The 20863-nt window shown below is 40.4% G+C and overlaps 1 protein-coding gene and 2 long non-coding RNA genes across 5 annotated transcripts in view; 2 read left to right on the top strand and 1 right to left on the bottom strand.

Moving 5' to 3' along the window:
• LOC145457955 (uncharacterized) overlaps window positions 1-20863 on the top strand; it is a 186368-nt gene that overhangs the window by 71332 nt on the left and 94173 nt on the right. The window lies entirely within an intron of this gene.
• Window positions 2303-4381, top strand: LOC145457786 (uncharacterized). Of its 3 annotated transcripts, XR_013920973.1 has the most exons (3): window positions 3256-3455; window positions 3516-3796; window positions 4038-4381. XR_013920973.1 is itself a non-coding variant. In XM_080336067.1 (2 exons), exons 1-2 carry the CDS (start codon window positions 3285-3287, stop codon window positions 4083-4085), a joined length of 219 nt encoding a protein of 72 aa, XP_080192193.1. In that variant the 5' UTR covers window positions 2303-3284; the 3' UTR covers window positions 4086-4381. The 3 variants fall into 3 exon arrangements, 2 of the variants coding, with proteins under 2 accessions (XP_080192193.1, XP_080192192.1); XM_080336067.1 differs by lacking the exon at window positions 3516-3796 and having other exon boundaries at window positions 2303-3455; XM_080336066.1 differs by having other exon boundaries at window positions 3163-3796.
• LOC145457787 (uncharacterized) lies at window positions 4339-5270 on the bottom strand. Its single transcript, XR_013920974.1, has 2 exons — window positions 4825-5270; window positions 4339-4755 (listed from the first exon to the last, which is right to left on the bottom strand). It is a non-coding gene; the product is annotated as an uncharacterized LOC145457787 (long non-coding RNA).

The raw sequence follows: 20863 nt of genomic DNA, 5'->3' as shown, positions 1-20863 counted from the left end.
ACAATATACGAACTTATATTCGTGGGATCCATCTATTTTGTGAATGTCGGTACAGTATACAAACTTATACCTTGCAATACAGTATAGTATTTTTACTTATAGTTTACGATATATAGGCTACTTATTTAAATACTAATTTGAAAACTTAAAGACTTGTAACTTTTATTATACTAGACTGATAGCAATGTCGATAACAAGGCAATGTCGGCGCAAATAAGTTAATAAGTCAGTCTAGGTTTAAAGGGGCACTGCGCTCTAAATATGATGTGGTCTCAAATTGAAGGGCAAAACGAAAAAAAATTTTTGGCCGCAGCCGTTTTCTTCAGAACGCCACCGTAATGGAGCTGCAATTTATTGAAATTTCCAGAAACGCACCCGGCTGCAGCCGCCGCGGCTCCGGGTAATTTCTTAACCCGTTACACGGCACGATGTCTTCATCGTCGCACTTCCTGGACGCGATTACGCAGGCACGCAGTGGACGAACTGTAAATAGTTGTCAGCCGATGTTATGAAGCAAATATGTCTTACACGCCAAGGTGGTGTAGATACGGCGTTCCACGTACGATATTCAGTCAGCAGATTTTTCTCTTAATTGGGCCTAGTGTATTCTATTTCTTGAGGGCAGGAATAGATCATGTCCTATTCTTATGTTATGTATAAAACATTACCATCACCAATCAGTGTGCCCTCTGAACATTTCAAAATTCAGAGCGGTCATAATTGGTTTCGCATTCAGGTTGGAGAATCATAAGATGATGGCTTGGGGATTAGTAAGATTATAATATAATGAATAATATGATTTAGGGTCAGCTGCGGAGTTGTGGGTTCAGGTTAGGTTTGCGTATCGTTGGATTTTGGTTAGGGATGATGAATTTTCCTACAGTAGCCTACCCGAACCACCAATTTTGAATGTCATGAATTTTGTCATGTTCATGGGGAACCCTGACTGGTGGTATTCGTGTTGTGGATAAGAAATTACTGTTACCCTGAAAAACGGCTACAGCATAAAGTGCTTCTCAACCGGGTACGTCTACTTTGTGCATGTCGGCTATGTCGACTATGTCGGCTATGTCGACTATGTCGGCTATGTCGCAGCTATGTAGCGGCTATGTCGCAGCTATGTAGCGGCTATGTCGCAGCTATGTAGCGGCTATGTCGCAGCTATGTAGCGGCTATGTCGCGGCTATGTCGCGGCTATGTAGCGGCTATGTCGCAGCTATGTAGCGGCTATGTCGCAGCTATGTAGCGGCTATGTCGGCTGTCGCAGCTATGTCGACTATGTCACAGATATGTCGGAGCTATTTGGACTTTGTCGCAGCTATAAGTCGACTGTGTGACAGAAGTCGCAGATATATGCCGACTATGTCGGCTATGTCGCAGCTATGTTGCGGTTATGTCGACTACGTAATCAACTCCGGACATGCAGAAGTGGATTTTGCAATAATTTAAATTTTGACATTGGCTTACATATGTTTCAGGCAAAGTATTAAATGCCGAAGTCTGATCCAAAAGCAGATGCTAGTTGTCTTTATACGTTGCAATGTCATACTATTTGTAATGCAAATACAATAGACGAAAAAAGTTTGGGTTCCCGTGTTGTCTATCTTTCCTGGTGGTCAGTTATAAGTATTTAATATAAAGTATATTCTACTACGGTATAAGTTCGTGTATGTATCTACATTAGGTCTGTTCAAGAATAATTTTTTCGGATTCCAGCCATTCATTGATTAAATTGAGATGTTACCCTAAAAAACGCTGCACACCAAATTTGGTTCAATTCTAACAATTATAGGACTCCGCAGATCCGATTAAAAATTTTAATTTATTGGCGAAAATTTTTTAAAAAATCAAATATTTCTGTCAACCCCATGAAATTGTTGAAATGTCATCAAAGACTATGCAAAATAAATTTGAATCAATCCCAACTAGTAGAAGCGGAGTTATTCGAGTTTTTCGTTGATATTCTCGGATTATCCACCGATCAAGGATCAAGGAAAATCTCAAATAACTCCGTACGTAAGCGATATAGCCGAGATAGCTGATGCATAACCGACATAGCCGCGACATAGCTGCGACATAGCCGACATAGCCGCGACATAGCCGACATACTCGACATATATCAGCAACATCTGTCACATAGTCGACCAATAGCTGCAACAAAGTCCAAATAGCTCCGACATATCTGTGACATAGTCGACATAGCCGCTACATAGCCGACATAGTCGACATAGCCGACATAGTCGACATAGCCGACATAATAGTCGACATAGCCGACATGCACAAAATAGACGGACCCCTTCTCAACCTGTGTGACGGTTCGTACTTGTGCGAATGAAAAGAATTTCAACCAAATAGTCAACCAATGTTGAGTGTGAAAGAAAAACTGTATTTCCGGAGTTGAGCTGGAAAGTTATCCCTTTTTTAGTCGACCGACCACGGAGTCTGAAAAATTTACTATTTTTTCAGGATTCTATACTTGATCCACTCTTCTATTTCTGAAAATTTTGAATAAGTGTTCTCCTTTCTCGAAGTCATCGTGCCATGTAACGGATTAAGAAATTACCCGGAGCCGCGGCAGCTGCAGCCGGATGCGTTTCTGGAAATTTCAATAAATTGCAGCTCCATTACGGTGGCGTCCTGAAGAAAACGACTGCGGCCAAATTTTTTTTTCGTTTTGCCCTTCAATTTGAGACCACATCATATTTAGAGCGCAGTCCCCCTTTAACCCGTTACATCGCACTTGCTCGACGCGATTACGCAGAGGACGAACTTTAGATAGTTGTCATTCGATGTTATGAAGGACTCATGTCTTGCATACCAAGGCGGCGCTCAACGTACGGTGTTAAGTCAGGATGATTTGTGTCTGGAGCTTGTCATGACTCTATAGTATTTGCCAGTTGACTGATACTGAGATGCCGTTACAGTTGTATATTGATGCAGACACAGCTGTCATTTTCAAGATGTATTAACGACAGCACAGTGCACAACCTTTGGAGTAGTGGTCTTGTGGAATAGACAGACACAAGACATTTTGCATCATTTACCCATGGCATAGCAACTATCTTGATACGGTTCAGTTTACTTGTTCAAGACACAGATGTATAGATAGTCAACACAAAGATAACATTATTTCATTCTCATCAAAGTTCCAATATTGTTGTGAAAATTTTTATCGTAACATTGTTGTTCTCAGTTTCACAAACGAATCTTCTGTCTCCATCAGTTCATTCATGCAATTCCATTGACACGTAGATAACGTAAAATTTGTTAAAATTATTAATGGTATGGAAGAAGATCTTGTTGATGATGTAACTTCTGATGAAGATACAGATGTAGAAGATTTCGATGATATCACGATATTTGGTGAGAGCCTGCCGTATCGATTCGAGCCACAATATTCAGAGGAGGAATTCGCCCGTCTTGTTGCAACTCTAGAAGCACAAACTCATGTCTCTGTAAGTATTGTACCTGTGTTTCTTGAATGCAATTTATCAATCTCATTGTATTGGTCAAAGGAATCGTCAGAAAACCAGAGTCAACTTCGGACACTAGACAATGAATGGTGCAGTTGCTTGAACTGTGCATCCATGACAAACCAGAATGAGCGCGTCTGCTGCAGGGAAATACAACAAATAATGGAGCTTCTTGGGAATGGAGGGTCGACTTGCATAACAGAACATGACGATTTTCTCCTACATATACATCCCTACATTCTTGAAACGTTTTTCAAAGTGAACAGAAAAAACTGGAATAATAACAATCAACCACATGGTCCTGGCAGAAGGCTTTCTAACAAGTGGGTCCTAGAACATTTTGTGTTGTTTAGTATTGGACCTATGACAGGGTCTTGGACTTATGACATGGTTCCTGGATATAAACGACAATTTCCTGCATTCTTCACCTTTTCTCGCATGCTTTTATATATATGCCTACACTTTATAAATTGGGAGCATTATACTCTCCGTCGTATATATGCTGGTATTAGTTTTCAGCATTTTTTTATTGCTGCAATATCCTTTGATGTTTTCCAATTGCAGACAATATCGCTTGGTGTCTTATCGACACATACTGGAATGGATTATTGATGGCGACGTTTTGGGTAGCAAAAACAGGATGCCCTTGCCAGCGTGCATTGTGACTGCTACAAGGCAAAAGTACCCTAGTGATGATGGACTGTATGTCGGTTTCAAATGGCCGATAGAAAACGAACTGTGATTGATAACACTGCAGCTCTGCAATATATGTCGAAATCAGTTCTGTTACTGTATCATTAGACAGTGACCTGGAACTATTAGCATTCTATATTCCACCAATGGCTGCTGTGCCTGATACATCCACTACTTTGCTTACTCGTTTATTAAAATAAATAATAAAAGAAACATCCGAGGACTACATAGCCAGGGTATTACAACGGGGCAGTCAGGCAGTGGAAGAATGAAATTGAACTAGTAAGCTACGCAGCATTGCACCACATGCCATACAACTCGAAGATGTACGATAGAGATGTTTTGTATCTAAGTCACGTTCTAGAACGACGTTTTGAAAGTAATTCCTCTTTAGAGGGGGCTGGTTCTGGTGCAATGCTGACTGGATGCACACTTCTTGAAATGTTACTGGGGGAGTTGATGCCGGTGCGATTCTCAGCAGTTCGCCTCAAAAGCTCTCTCGCATAGTGGTTCGTCTTCTTTTCATACATGCTTTTCAAGATCCAATCTTTTGCTGACCGAGAGTAACTTTTTTTGTATCGTAGAACACCTGCTTAAACAAATATAGAGTAAGTAACTGAGTACCTTGACTTGCAAACATTTCATCTGCACAGCAAACCTTCTTGTGTCACCGCAGGAAATCTGCCAACATTCTCATTGTGGTCCAGGACAGCCAGTTTGGTTCCTGCAAGCATTGTGTCATAAGTAAAATGAAGACGTTTAGGTGCAAATTTCAATATCGTCCGTGGAACGCCGTATCTACACCACCTTGGCGTGTAAGACATATTTGCTTCATAACATCGGCTGACAACTATCTACAGTTCGTCCACTGCGTAATCGCGTCCAGCAAGTGCGACGATGAAGTCATCGTGCCATGTAACGGGTTAAGAAATTACCCGGAGCCGCGACAGCTGCAGCCGGGTGCGTTTCTGGAAATTTCAATAAATTGCAGCTCCATTACGGTGGCGTTCTGAAGAAAACGGCTGCGGCCAAAATTTTTTTTTCGTTTTGCCCTTCAATTTGAGACCACATCATATTTAGAGCGCAGTGCCCCTTTAAGTTCGGATAATGTACCTACATCGCAGAGACATTATCAGTCATATATATGTAAGTTATAAGTACTTGAATTTCTGAATAAGGTATTCAAACAAGTAGCCTATATTGCAAGCTATAAGTTTGTATGTTATACCATCATCCACAAAATAGATCAGGGGTGGCCAACCTTTTCAGCCAAAGGGCCACATTTGATTGGCGAACTATTGCGCGGGCCACCAGCCGCGCCAAGCGCGAAAATTTTTCGAAGTTCATAGGTCAATAGTATTGTCGCTTGACTATATTGCGGACCTGCTGTATATCGCTGGGCTCAGTTTTCAAGTAAAGGACTATTCGGCTCCTGGACATATCGATATCGAAAGCTTCGACCAACATGTGTCAATCAGTTTGTGTCTAGGTTTCATAGTCGACGGTACTTCTGCGAGCGCAAACGCAACGTCGCATATGTTGAACGACACTTTGTCTCGTAATCGCGAATATAGTTAGACTCAAAGGCGTTCTTTCATTTTCACAAAGGGGTAACAATATTAAAAGCAAGAAATCGAGTGACAACATGTTGCGCGAAGCGTGTAGAAAATTTTGATAAATCAATTGCAAATTAATCTGCTTTATTGTAGTGTACAATGATCTTACAGAATGTGACTGGCTCATGGAGTTGCCAATTCGTCGGAACTGATATTTTAGTCATCACATCTCAAGTGTTGCGGCCAGAGTAATCAAATGTTTGGTTGGCCTTGCAAATTCACAATCTGTGCAATCCATTTTTTTGTAAATATTACTAATTTTGGAAATTACCTCGCGGGCCACTCAAAACCTTCTCGCGGGCCACATGTGGCCCGCGTGTCACGGGTTGGCCGGCCCTGAAATAGATGGATCCCATGAATACTTTCTTGTAGACAGTCCGAGGTAATTGCATGACACCCTGCCAATTTTTGCCTATGCGGTAGAGGTTGAAGGGGTATTACTTCCACCCGTTGGACATTATAGCGCATATATGAGACAATACCAATAGTGTCAACAGTTGTAAAATGATATAATCACTGAAAAATAGTGATATGCAGGGGAACGGTAAAAAATGTCAAAGCGGGACATTCCGGGAAGAATTGATGCAAACACCCATAAAAACTAAAACAGTACATCTTTCACGAGAGCCAAAGAATAATCTTCCTTGCAGTCAGCATATCCATATATACTTTCATCAACCCATATCCTCGATATTGTTTCTATCACCAAAGACCTGTTTGCAAATCGACATTCGATCCATCGTAATGCAGTATATTACAGAATTTGATGCTGTCCCACTGTTCCTCTGACAGCAAAAAAGCGATACCAGTATAATGTTAGGCTCAGCAGGAAGTTTTCCATACTTTAGTGCAGTGGTTCTCAACCTTTTTGACTTCGCGGCACCCTTTGAAAATGGAAAATAGTTGGCGGCACACTTGAACAGTGGTTCTCAACATATTTTGGCTTACGGCACCTGAGAATTACCAACATACTTAGCAGCACCACACGTCGTACAGACGGGTCATCGACGAAGTATTTCTACCTTTTCTGATCACTCAAGTAGGATTTACTCTGCTTCAAAAAAGAAATTTCGTTAACTTCTATATCTGCGGACATGACACAAATAGGGGAGATGTGGTACCGATGGATCACTGGGACCGAAAATACTTAGAAAATTCTCCATGATAATTCCATGATTACACCCCATGAATTTGTCTACAATTACATGCTGGCAGAATCTTTCCTCACATGCAAAAAAATTCGACCTACGTGAGATATGGGGTCCGTGACGAATGATTTACGTTTTAGGGGGTGTAAAGTAAATTTGAATCGACATTTTCATTTTTCTATATCACCTTTCAGACTTTTTGATGTGAAGTATAGGGCCTGTATCAGGGTATACAATGGCACATATATTTTGAATCAATACCATCATCGAGTGCACTATTTTCAATTTAATTCCAATATTTATGGGGTGGGGGACCTATGGCACCATAGCCAAATCAAGCAAAATAGATGGATCAACTAATCACTCAACAACAGAAACTCGCATACATATATATAGGCTGTAAATCATAGTTACCTGTGGTGTTTTATCGCTATGACGAGGTATTTGAAAGTCAAAATGTCGATTTGCGGGTAATATGTATGTGGCAATAATTTTGTAAGTTTGGGCGTAAATCAAAACTCGATTTTATGCCAACATTTGAGTTGATATAATCTATTTTATTCTTGCAGGCGCGACGAAACATTCTTCATTGGCTTGCTGTGGCTTAGCTTATAGTACACAACAAAACAAGTTAACAAAATTGAGTTTTTGAGCATATGTCTCATAGGTCCCATGGTCGTGTGCCTTTGGACCCACCGGGTGGGGACCGATGAAACGTTCGAGCAACAAATTTTAAACGTTTAGAAATATTTTTTTAAAAGGCGGATATTCATGTAAATGTCCGCGATAGGTAGAGCTTGTATCGAAGTGTTGGGACAGCAAAAGATCTGCTATTCTCCGCTGAAGATTTGAGGGCCAGAGATCATTTTGTAATTTTTGATCCATCGGTACCACATCTCCCCTACGTCTACGAATGGTATCTATTGACACGGGAATCATTTTCAAATATACCGCAGCTTTGATCGCAAAGATCATTTTACAATTCTAGTGCAAGCCGAAGAATAACGTTCTCGGCTTCCGTGTGACGATTTGAATTTTAAGCTATTACCTCTGCGCCCACATAACTAGCCTGTTGCGATCTTATTGAAACTTCCGCCTGCGCTTATATACCATATTTCATAAGATTTTATTGACAATGAACTCTGCCCACCACTGCATTGTAGATGTAATTAACCATCGCATCGAACAGGCCAATCACGATCGCCACAAACGAATACGGACGCTTCCAGGCGTATACAATGATGCCAAACGCATTCCCTCGCAGATCGTATAGCACGCGTGACGACAGCAATACCCCAATAGTTCTACTGGCAGAAGTAGCCAACCGCAGTTCAATTATAATTCCAAAGAACCGTTGTGGCCGGTAACACAACGTTGCGCTCCGAGCCTACATTTTTACAGTGGTGACGACACGCTTCCTAACAGTCGCATTGTTGATGTCTATTGTTTATACTTCAAATTTGTAAAAGTAAACATCACTTCCAAAGGACTTCATTTCTGGGTGGAGATTAGGAAGACAATGAGGATTTGAAAACTGCATTGTCATACAGGCGCCGCCCTGTCTGCTCTTTTATGCGTTCGATCAACGCAATGTGAAAAACTCCCATGGCAGGGTATTATATTATGTCAGGTAAAGAGCATTCGCGGGGATAATGATTGCAGGCATGTCAGCAATTTTGAGTTGTCAAATATACTGTACAGACTGCACATCGAGCCCGTTTTTGATTATTGATCATTTGCTATAGACTAGAATTATTTAACGCATAATTTCAAAAATTTCGAATAAATCTCCCGCGGCACACTTGTGAAACGTAAATGGCCCGCTAGTGTGCCGAGGCACACCGGTTGAGTACCACTGCTTTAGTGCCTTATTATACATTTGGACATCGAAGAGCAAATTGAAATTTCTAACACATAAAATTGTATGCCTTCCAGAGGATTACCGGTACGACTGCAGCGTCATTGCAAATTATCCCAGCGCTATCGGATTCGACCGTTCTTCCACCTGTTGGTAACTTTCATTCATGTGATGCGGCAGCTTACTTGGCAAACCACTGACTTTTGTGACATCAATTTATGAAACAAACCGTCCATCAAATTATTCTTTTCAAGAGAAGCGATGACCTCATCCAAGTTTTTATTTACATATGGCCTTTATTCTGGCTCCAATCAACCTCTTTTCGATCTCTTTCACTAGTGTTGCTGATGGCACCGTTGAATAACTTTTTCAAGGAGAGGTGACTACACAGGAACGGAAAATTTCTTCATCTGTTGGTGCTGTTGCTGTACAATGGCGTTTCTCATCAGGAACTGGTAAACCTTTTTTTGGGAACCTAAAATCCGTAATATCGACGCTTTCTACCGCTTCTGGGATATCGACGCCGTACTATCGACTCTTCATCACGCTATTGCTTCTTACATTCGACTCTGGAGTTCTTTTTCCGACTTTTACGGCACCTATGTAAACTAGGGTTATGACTAAAAAAATTTTTTGCCTGTAGCAGGAATTGATGAACATTTTGATATAAATTAATAAAATTATAATCATTTTGTTCAAATCGAAAAAAATGTCCCGCACAAACTAACATCAATTTTCGACACTGGTCCAAATATGGAAAAAATTTAAAATTCAAAGATATTCTTTGCTACAAATTTGATCTTCAAATATATGTCCTTTTACACTTATTGTAAGGTTCATTCATCAATTTGACTTCCCTTTCTGTTATTATGTTAAAGCCAGGGACATCTACGACGGACATATCCGACTTCCAATGGGGTTTTGGAGCACTTTATCGCTGCAGGACATTCGACCGCAAAGATAGCAGCAAATAATCTTTGATATATTCTAGAGCCCGACCGATATTGGATTTTTGGGTCGATACCGATAAAACCAATATCTCACACCTTAGCCGATAACCCCAATACATTCAGCCGATATTCAAAAGAAGTTGGATGTATAGCCTACATAAGCAAATCTTCAGAGGGCATTTATTTGAATTGAACATCTTTACAGCTATTGTTACACTTGATCATGAAACGCACTAGAAAGGCTGCATCTGGACACCTGTAAAGTGTAAGCTATATGAAATATATCAATATTCTCAGTCTAGCGATCAAAGATTATAGTTTTCTGGCTTCCTTTCGCCATGTTGTGACGTCACACGCAAATTGCCGTTAATTTTTCAACTCCAATGGCCTATACCGATAATTCTTTCAAAGTGTGATATCGCCTCGATATTATCGACGAACCGATAATCGGTCGGGCTCTAGTATATTCCATCTTTAGACATCTGGTTAGAATACCAGTCTTCCTGACACGCATTCGCGATAAATAAGCATCTCCAGAGTTATTCTCTATCTGGGGAAGTGGAAGTACGCAACGCAACCCTTGAGCACCCTCTCGCATTGCGTAGAGATGGAAGTTTATGCCATTTGATCAGTGGTAATCTATACTATTTTATTTGAAAGAACGGCATGTTCTGCACATGCCATAGATAAACTTAAAATCATCTATACATCCTCGGTTTTGTAATATTTTCATCTGAAATTCGTGCTTGGTGGATTGCACCTAGTTTTCGTAGTGTTTTACCACATCATCTCCAAATTTGTAGCTGAGAGTTGGATTTCTTCAAGACGTTGGATCGAAGAACTCTAATATATGCTTTAAGAATCGATAATATGATGTTGGCAAGGGATATGAAAACCCATGCTCATCATTGCATTTCGCAGTTTCGAAACAACGCCATTCTGCCATCCAGTATCAACAGATGCTACGGTGTCACATATGATATATGAGTTTTTCAAATTTTCCTGTACATCATATTCTTCTAAGCGGTTTTCTAGACCGCTGAAAATACCTAGAGTTGTTCTACTTTCGCCTTTTCGAACATCCAGTTTGATTTTTGCCAGACAAATTGAAATTATACGATATATACAGTCTACATCTAAAATCGGAATTAATAATTATTTATTAATTATTTAATATTGACTGTAAACAAGAACACGATAGGAATAATTCAATCTGGGCGTTCAAAATGTACCAAAATACTATTTTAAATCTTCGCAATTGGAATTGGGTCACTTAAATTCAAATCAGTAGATAAATAAATTATATAGTCTGTATCTACAAAAGAAAGCCTATCCTCCATACAGTGAAAACTGGAAATTTTTTGTGAGGGAGGTTTTTGTTCAAACAGTCTTAACTTTTGTGAGTTTTGAAATCAGGACACAAAAGCTCATCATTTGTGACTACAGGCCACACAAAATTTTGAATTTTTTTTTCTAGTCATAACCCTAATATACACACTGCAGAGCGAAGACAGCCACTATACTATGCGAACCGACTTTATGCAACATATTGAACTCCACATTACGACTCAATACAGATACGAACACAAGATATTGGGCTGAAAAACAAATCTTGACCATTAGAATAATTATTCATACAAAGCTCCATTCGCATGGAATACTACAAATCTATCACGAATCAAATATATTAGAAATTTAACCGCTTTTCCAGAAGCTCCTGTACTAAATCTGTCGGCTTACTACCCACAATGCACCTGCCCATGATGGTGATCACGTCAATTTACTTAGCAGGAGATAGCAGTAGTTCTGGGTTTGGTGAGACGGCAGCCAAGCATACGTGCAGGTATATGGGGTGCAGTTTATCTCTGGTTGTTGCAAGTATATGCATGGAATGCCATTCGCCATGATATCGGGGTACGGATCCGTGAATTTTGGAAATGGCTTATTCGTTTAGCTATGAATAATACGGTGTCTGAACTTTTTGTGAGCTACAAGGGCAGTGGAATATAAATATGGGAATTGGTGCTCTCCTTGCAAATAGATGAAATGTATGCGGCAAGGAGCTTTCACATACCTATAGGCCTGGGTGGTCAACCAGCGGCCGGAAAAATTTGTATGCGTTGGTGGCCTTCCGCATAATTTTAATACAGTAGCACCCTTTACCGCTCGCATCTATACTGTGGGGCTCAGATTGTAGAGGGAAATGGTGCGCCCCATAGAGAAATACCAACTCATAATCGTGGTAGTAAAACAAGGGGTAAGTATCTGGTTGGTCTTTTCGGCTTGGGACTTCACTGTTGGCAATAACTTGAATCGCTCCCGAGGCCCAATCGACTAATTAACGCTATAATAATTGCATGTGCTAAAATCGGGATCAAATCAAGGTTCTTATAGCAACCGTTGGGTACGGGCTCTGGTTCGAGCCCGCTGTACACATCCCGAAATCGCCCCTGCGATTGGCAATACCGGGACGTTATTTGTTTTGAGTTTTGCTTTCCTGCTTTCCGTGACTAGTAGCCTAAATCGACTGGGATAGTGGTGGGATCTTTGCTCATATTGAATTTGGAACTGCACCCATAGTTATATTAACTTTAACATGAATGTATTCCAAACCAGGGCTTTGGAGCCGTCATATATTTTAAACTGATCCAGCTCCAGCTCCGGAGCTCTCATCTGTCACAAAGTAGCTTCGGTTCCAGCTTCGGAGCTCATTGACGCTACTGCTGCAGCTCCGAAAACTATTGAATGGTTCCGTCAGACAAATTGCCTGCAGAATTAGATTGGATTTGATCCATTCTGTCCAAAAATGAACATCCCGATAGCATCATTGACTCTGTCATTGCGGAGAAAATGCGCAAATTCAGACAGTCTACAGTTTTCGGCCCTAACAAATGCCGGTGTACACTGTACATACAGCTTCTTTGGCTCGGCTCTGTTTCAAATAGATTCTCCAAATCAATCAGATCATGCGTCGAATCGTGTTACAACATTATTGCGAGAATTGTGTATACAACGAAACAAATTTTCCCTAACACGCGAAAGGATGTGCTGCCTGCTTCTCATCAAGTTATGTAGTTCTTCAATCGGCCAGCATTTGATCGAAAACCCGGATTGCGAATTGAACTATTCAGTCGACATGTTTTTTGTATTATCCAAGGGTAGATCTATATTAGGGTTGCCATATTTCTGCAACCTAAATTCCGGACACTCTTTAGCGCTCACTAGTGGATGTCAAAATGAGGTATGACGTCCCACTAACAAAGCTTTGCTCATAGACCATAGGTGGTCACGATCCGGTTCAGGAGTATGTGACTGTGTGTTGTGTAACCGGGACCGAAAGCACATGTCAGCCCCTTCCCGCCCAAATAAACAATGATTTTGAGCCCACACTACAGCGTAATCGATACAACTTATGTGGGGGGGGGGGGGAGTGCTTGTTTTATGAATCTGGTTTCTATATGCATCTGGTCGTTAAATTATTCGAATGAATTCTGTCAATAATATTGGTTGTTCCATATATTACTATATAGATACTACTCTCCGTCCACATGATCAGAGTTAGCGGTAGAGCTGGTAGAGGATGATGAGTTCGAAAATACAGGGAACGTAATTGTACATCGTTAAGTCATGTTCATGTCCTACCGATACCGATAAGATTGTTTGTCAGCCTTATGCCGGTGCGCACCACGGAGCTTTATAAACAACCCCACATCCACTGGTTTCCAACCTTTTATGGTCGTGACTCCATCTCCAATTCGAAAATGTTCCGTGTCCCAGATCAAAATTTGACGAGCTGATCACTAAAAGGAGTCAGCACCTTTGCCCAGACTTGCTCACGGGCTATTTACGATCTCTAGGAATATAACGTTCTCCTATAATTGCGATTACAATTAGGCTTATTCTAGTAAATGAATGTTGTTTTTATTTACATTTTATTGCAGTTTTTGCGAGGATGGTAGTCTCCATATTTAAATAAATGTGATAGTAAATCGCGCACAGCGCGAAGAAAAATATCATGCATCAGCATAAATATTCTCAAAAAATATTGTTTTTATGCTGATTTACGATAAAATTATGAGCTTACGTGAAGTCTTCATAATTCCGGACATTTGTCATATTTTAGAAATTCCTCCCGGACGCTAGTTTGAACAGTGAAATTGCGGACATGTCCGGGAAATTCCGGACGTATGGCAACCCTAATCTATATTTCATTTGACAGCTTTGGAATCTACTTTTATCAAACTAAACAACCCGGTCTTTATCGCCAGGAGGAATTCTTCTATAATCTTAAAATCTCACACTAGTCGTTGCTTAGCTGTGTTTCGTCCGTGTTTTTGTTCAATATTTTTTTCTGTGTTGCTGCATTGTCTCGTTGTATTTGTATTTATACGTCATGGGTACTACTTTTTACAAGTTGACTGTTGCTACATACGCTGCATTGTTGCTATGGTTGAATGTCCATTCATGTTATTTATAAATTTTGATTATTGGGTCACAATTCTCCATTTGATTTTGAATCCATCTCTGTTCTGTGCCGGTTGCTCTTGATAAGAGGCAAGCGAAAAGTTCTTCGAGTCATTAAATATGAATTTGCTGTTAAAAGCCGTGTTCAAGTTCTGCACCACCAGTCAGTTATAAAAGAACCGTCATTATGTGTGGGTATGCGAAGTCCTGTGACGTGATAATTAGTCCGTGTCGTCTGTCAATGACGTCAAGAGAACGCTCTTTACGTCATGATATTGCTATGCACAGCATTAAAACACTTATGTGACATTTCAGTATGGGTACTGCCCTCCGTAATATCAAGTCATACAGTCGAATGTAATCTGGTGCGAATATTCAAGTGTAACTGCAGCAGCAGCAATATGAGCGCATGTTGCGACCCACCAACGGTTCGAAATTCGACATAGGTGCGCTCGTTACTAGCGCGTCTGGTTTCCATAAAATTTAATGGAATATACAAGGTTCCCCTTCAAAGCGAATCGAATAAACACAGAACGAAATTAGTGCCACTGAGAATCTGGTGTTGCGTAACTATTTGGCAACTTAATTCGACGCCGTCCAGGTACAAGTGCACACTGCACATGCACCATGTCAGTAGAAAATTGAACTACTTGCTCAAAAGTGACATTGCGAGACAATTCAATATCACGAGTGTATCAAGCAGACAAGAATGCGAATACACAAAACTGATGATTACAAACCGGAAAGCGCGCATCGAATCACTAATTGCAAAATCTTATATCGAACACCAGTGATCCGGACATCGCATTGACGAGCTCGCATCGCGACAATTGTATACGGACTATGCAGTGGCGTTGTTGCCTGCTTTTATGCATTTTCCTATTTAAGTAGGCAAATCATTAGCGGAGGAAACGATCATGCGCTCGAGTGAATTTCAACTCGTAGGCATATACAATAACACACTGTCAAATTCCACGCAATGATTAAAAAACATATACTCCATGTAAAATGCATAGGCTATAAATCATAAGGGTTTAGCATTAGCGTTTCCCCTTCTACGAATAACTAGTTTTTGGTAAATTTTTCCAACTCTTACTTACTCTCCAACTGACGATGACTAGAAATCACAACTCCGCTGTTAGGTGGTTATAGTGTGGCCTATGAACATACTCGACATTTGCTATCTTGAAGGAATATTTATTTGAAGTATTTCTTACTACAAATTCGAGAACCGTGCCGGATAAAATAGACGCGTTTTTTAATCTATACTCAAAATTGCTTCGCGGGATGAAACCATTTGGCGAGCCGTATGTTTGACACCCCTGATGTAGCTTTACTGTTACTGACATATTTTACTAGTAGTTCAACGTGTGCGTCAGCGATACAACTCATTTTGAATGTACATTTACCTTTATATTGGTCATTTTATTCAAGATAAATGACTAATTAATCTGTCTTTAAGACAGAAAGCAAAATGAAATTGCTTTGAATGATCATTGATCACTCTTCACTCATACTTCGAAAAGTCATTCTTACTTGAATTGTGACTTGACTCGTGACTTGTCTTGACTTGACTCGAGTCACCTTCGAAAATTGACTTGACTTGACTCGAGTCAAAATGTGAAATGACTCGAGATGACTCGTGATTCGAAGGTAGTAACTTGATCCCAACACCAGGATTGGGTCGAATACGAGTCGTGCTGTTTGAAGGGTGATTGCATGATTACTAGGATCTCTGTTGCTGGGATGTTGTAGAATGAAGTATACCTTTTACACTGTCAACGATCGTTACACTGCAGATTTTACACAGCCCTTCTCTTCCGCGACAAAAGTCCTACTCGCCCTGTCCGCCATTGTAATATTGGCTGCCGTCGTCACAATAGTTGTCGCTTTACCATCCATTCATAACCGGAATCTGCCAAGTATCACCAAAATTTTGATTGATTTCGAAAAAAAATGTAGATGGTTGTTTACGTTCGCAATCGCCAGGTGGATCCTCTCGCGCAGTGACGAATCCATACCATGGCAAAGTTTCATGAGAATATCAACAGCAAACAACAGCAAAATGTCAATTTTCTTGCGACCCAGGATAGGCGATGTTTGACGACGACACGATTTCCTGTATTGATGGAAGGTGGACGCAAAAGAAACCTTGTACTCTGCGACAAAGGTAAGAAAACAGATAATTCTCGCCCCAAATGATTGAGCAAGATGAAAAATTTCATATCAGTATGTCATAAACTCGCGCCTCTCACAAGCGGAATAGCAACGTGCTCCAAGGTTGAATTCCTTTTTCGTCTGCTTACAATGACATTATCAAGGTAAGCATCGTTACGCACGTGATCTGATTGGCAGCTGGCACCGGAACACCGATTCGCAGCTCAGTAATCAGGGGTCCAATACACATGTACGTACAGTATACACTAAATGTATGTATAGCCTACTTGAAACTTGGTGCTATCGGCATTATATCACCAGGAGTGATTTGTGAGTATCCAGTGCTTGAGCAAATTCGCGATCATTAGGATCACTGGGAAATCACTTATTTGATATCTGTGACTTTTCGTTATTTTTTTTGTCAGCGACGCACGATTCCAACACTTCCAAGGTCGCCGCGACGTCACTTCAATCAACATAACGAAAGCATATTGCATGATATGCATACCATGCTAAGAACGTCTGTCTATCTATATTTAACAAGCATACCGATGGTCTAACTAAATTATATGCAGGGAATACCCTCAATCACCTGTTTAAAAGATAGCACCTGGTCTGACCCAGTGCTGTCTTGCGTCTGCGCCAATTGCAATGTTGGAAGCAACAGCGAACATACTGTCAGCTGATAAAAAATCACTTCAGCGCTCGACAATATCCAAGCAACAGGAAAGATATTTGAGAGTAATATCTTACGCAATTATATTAGTTTCAAATTATTTACTCTATGTATATACAGGTTTACTACGGTGGGAAATTATTTACATGTAAATTCAAAATGCACGACCAAATACATTCCACTGTACCCCAACTATTTTGGAACAGACAGTGTATCGATAGCGAAACAGAATCAGAGCAGGCGTGTGGAGACGGACACAAATCACCATCCGGATCCGCAAAAGCTGCAGCTGCTGAGCAGATTCGGCGACTGGTAATCAAAAACAAGTATATCACACCTTGTGGTGTCGATCAGATGCCAAAGCAATGCTGACATATCGTAGATATTTGTTATGTAATGGCATCTACAAGACACTGATGAGTAAAGGAGCGAAACTGGAAACTATACTACCTAGAATTCTTTATTTTGAAATGCTCTTTTACCTTGTTGTCGAAATAGCAGCGCAACTCGATGATGTCGCTTTGGATGTCTCACTGTGAATTCCTACCGGAATTTTTCTGTTTAGTTGAGTCTTCACGAGAGTAATATTTTTAAAAAACAATTATTTCAAACAGACAGGAAAACGTAATAAATGGAAGTAGATATTCGTATTTCCGTATGCATGGCCAAACTTGACCAAGAATCCTTTTTTAAAATACCACCGATCCGACACTATAATTTAGGGTGTCTTCATACTGAGTTTCGGTAACATTCTATCCGGTAAACATTTATCGAAATCACTCAATGCGAACGTAACCCCTCTGGCGTGAACGTAATATTCTCCGTAAATGTTTTCGAAATATGTGCAATATGAACGAAGGCGGCGCCGTACTCATTTCACCAAACTGTCAATCATTTCGTGCTTTTCGTAAACTCGCCGTTCATATTGACTTACGGTACCGGTACTGAAGTCCTGACAGTACCGGTACTGCTGGTGTCTCTTAAGGACGACCGGTGATGTAAGCTGTGATCATGACACTTGATGTTAGTCATCATTATTTTGGTTACTCATGAAATCATTGTATTATACAACAAAATGGCTAGCAATGATAATGTTCAGCAGTGGTGCATGATATGGGGATTCAGTCGCTTTTGAGATTCGTGATAGTTTTCAAATAATATTATACATATTCCCTCACCATTTTAAAATTACAATACGTGACAAGAAACCACTCTGCAGTATACAAGAAGCATATATTTACAATAACCGGTGTGTGGAATCAGATCTTTACTGGGATTAGTAGTGCCTACACCCTACATCAAGCCATCTCTTGTTTTGGTGACCTTCTCAAAGACAGACAGTTTTTTCTACCTTGATCCATCCTTTCTAAAAGGCAGTCTATTATATCGACTTGACGCTATATGACACCACCCCGAATCGCAGCCTCGTAGCTGTAACGCTCTGTAACACCTCCAGTTGGTAGTTTCGTAACACTAGGAAGCCATGTTCACACTGGAGCAAATTTACGATATATTTACCGTAAGAGAGCTCCTTGTGAATGAAAGTATTTCGAAAACCACCTTCAGTATGAACAAAACTGTTTTCGTAAATATTTCGGTAAATTATAGGCAGTGTGAACAGTGTTAGTTACGGTGACTGTTTCGGAATCGGTTCGGAAACTCCAGTGTGAAGACGCCCTTAGTGAAGTGACTTTTTGATTACAATGTCCATCAATCATTGTAATAGGCTACTCATTATACAGGAGTTGTTGTTGTCTGTGGTATTCATGTTGTCTGTGTCGACCACTCTGTCGAATTTTCATCATTATTCTTCCGTAGCTGTCGACTTGTAGCACGGCCCACTTCTATGCCTATATAAGACACCGCTTACACCGTTTTATGCGGCCCGCCAGAGGCTCAAGAAAATATTGATAAAATGAGTACTAAAATCTAATTACTGCAGGGACTCGATTAAACTTTTTCTTATTCTATTTCACCGCGACAATTATGTTATTTTCTTCCTATGGTATATTTTTATTTCATTGCTGGCGCGATTGCCCGACCTCAAGGCCCACGCATTTCGAATGGTTTTAACTACTAAACATCGCAGGAAGTCAAAACGGAAAGGACGTACGGATCACGAGTGTAATCTTACCTTAGCCACTCTAGCAAGTTTATTACGTTTAGTGCATGCTGCACTTGGAAAAACCGATTCGCGCGTTTGTTATGTAGATTCGTTCTCTGTATGTGCAGATGTATATATATTTATAAAATCTATATTGTCGTGGGAGAGTATTTGAAGCTAACATTGTTATGACTATGTCAGCATTGTGTGTCCTGGAGTTGAACTAAAAGTATAGTAAGCAAATCTATAAACATATCAGTGCCCTTACATTTAAATCTCCATCCTGTTCTAAGAATCGGGAGAACTGACTTTTTTGAAAATTGGTCATTGAGGTTGGCCAGCTTCTGAAATCTCGTCAATATTTCTGACACGTGTATGATATCATAAAATCAATGGTTTGTTTGTTTTGAATAAACCTATATATTAGGGTGGTCCTTAAAAAACGAATTTTGTAAAGTTGTTGGTCTGACCCTGCCAAAATGTTCCTTTTGGTTAAAAAACTCACTGTGTGAAATTTTATTGACATCCATTAATGTTTAGAGGTGGCTCAAGGGATCCGACACTTTACCTATATCTGCTATGGAGCATATATACAGTAAATTCATAGTTGCTATTGGGTCAACGCAGGAGAGCCTGGATTACCTCGTCTGGTTAATAGCTGATCATTGGGGGGGGGGGGGGGATACCATGATGATCAATATCATTTTATTTTGCCACGTAAGCTCTGTTTGAGGGTGTTGGGGCACATTTTGTGGAGGTCAGCAACAACCCCAAATGCAAACTGCAGTTGCTCCTCGTTTTTTCGTGAGATGGGCAGAAACATCCTGAAGCATTGCGTTGCACGTTATGTGTGCGGGACCTCTGACGTATATAGTCATAGTTCTACTGATCGTTGATCCTGAGTGATTTGACTGATCAACTTACCACAGCAGTGAATGACCGACCGATTACAGTGTAGTGGGTTGCACCTGCTCGATTTATGTCGCACATCATGAACGAGAAAGCAATGCCGAATAGATCAAGCAATATTGTTGTAATCTGACGCTGAAAACAATACCGGATGATAATATCAAGTAAATAAGCGATCGTGCCTAATGTTGAAATAAAATCCGCGAGGAGAACGGTCATAGTTTCACTGAGCGGGCATGGCAAATAGCATCGGCTTTCGTGACATAGCAACAATGTGCTGTGTTATCTCTCTGTGGTAAGAAAATCATCGTGAGTCTCAGCAATCAGGATTTCCAATCACGTCCTTCTGTAATCTGTTCTAAAATGTTACGACAATGATTGCCAGCATGCGCGATTACCCTATCGAGGCTGCTGTGATCGCTCGAGAGTAAGTAAATTACAGACCTGGTGCACATACACAAGAAAAGAACTTTAACAGATGTTGAAAGCAAACGTGATTGTAGATTGTAGTGGAGGCAAGCAATTATCTGGTGAGATTTGATAGACCAAGGTTTTGATGGAGCGATAAAACTAGCGTGATATTGCGTGGATTGCGTTAAAGGTATGCATATAGCTGGCATCGAAGTCCTAATTTTCACAGAGTAGAGTTGAACAACCTATACGTTGTTGATTTACGCATGTAGTCGCAACGATATACTCCTGGTCGAAAATAGAAGTGAGCGAGTTATCTAGCGAATTTCAGTCATATAGCCAGGGTTGCCATCGACATGGACCCAAAAATAAGGACAGTAGAAAAATTAAATTAGCATGAAAAA

This window comes from Botryllus schlosseri, chromosome 15 (genome assembly GCF_051294905.1).
Source record: "Botryllus schlosseri isolate E-star chromosome 15, Bs_hap1, whole genome shotgun sequence".
NCBI lineage: Eukaryota > Metazoa > Chordata > Ascidiacea > Stolidobranchia > Styelidae > Botryllus > Botryllus schlosseri.
Note: the sequence above shows the minus strand (reverse complement) of the source record. Positions and strands in the feature narration are given on the sequence as shown.

Excerpts from the sequence above, each read along its gene's own strand:
- LOC145457786 (XM_080336066.1), top strand. The coding sequence starts at position 3,285 with ATGGAAGAAGATCTTGTTGATGATGTAACTTCTGATGAAGATACAGAT. Across the intron at positions 3,797-4,037 it reads GGCAGAAGGCTTTCTAACAA|ACAATATCGCTTGGTGTCTT; the intron begins GTGGGTCCTAGA and ends TTCCAATTGCAG.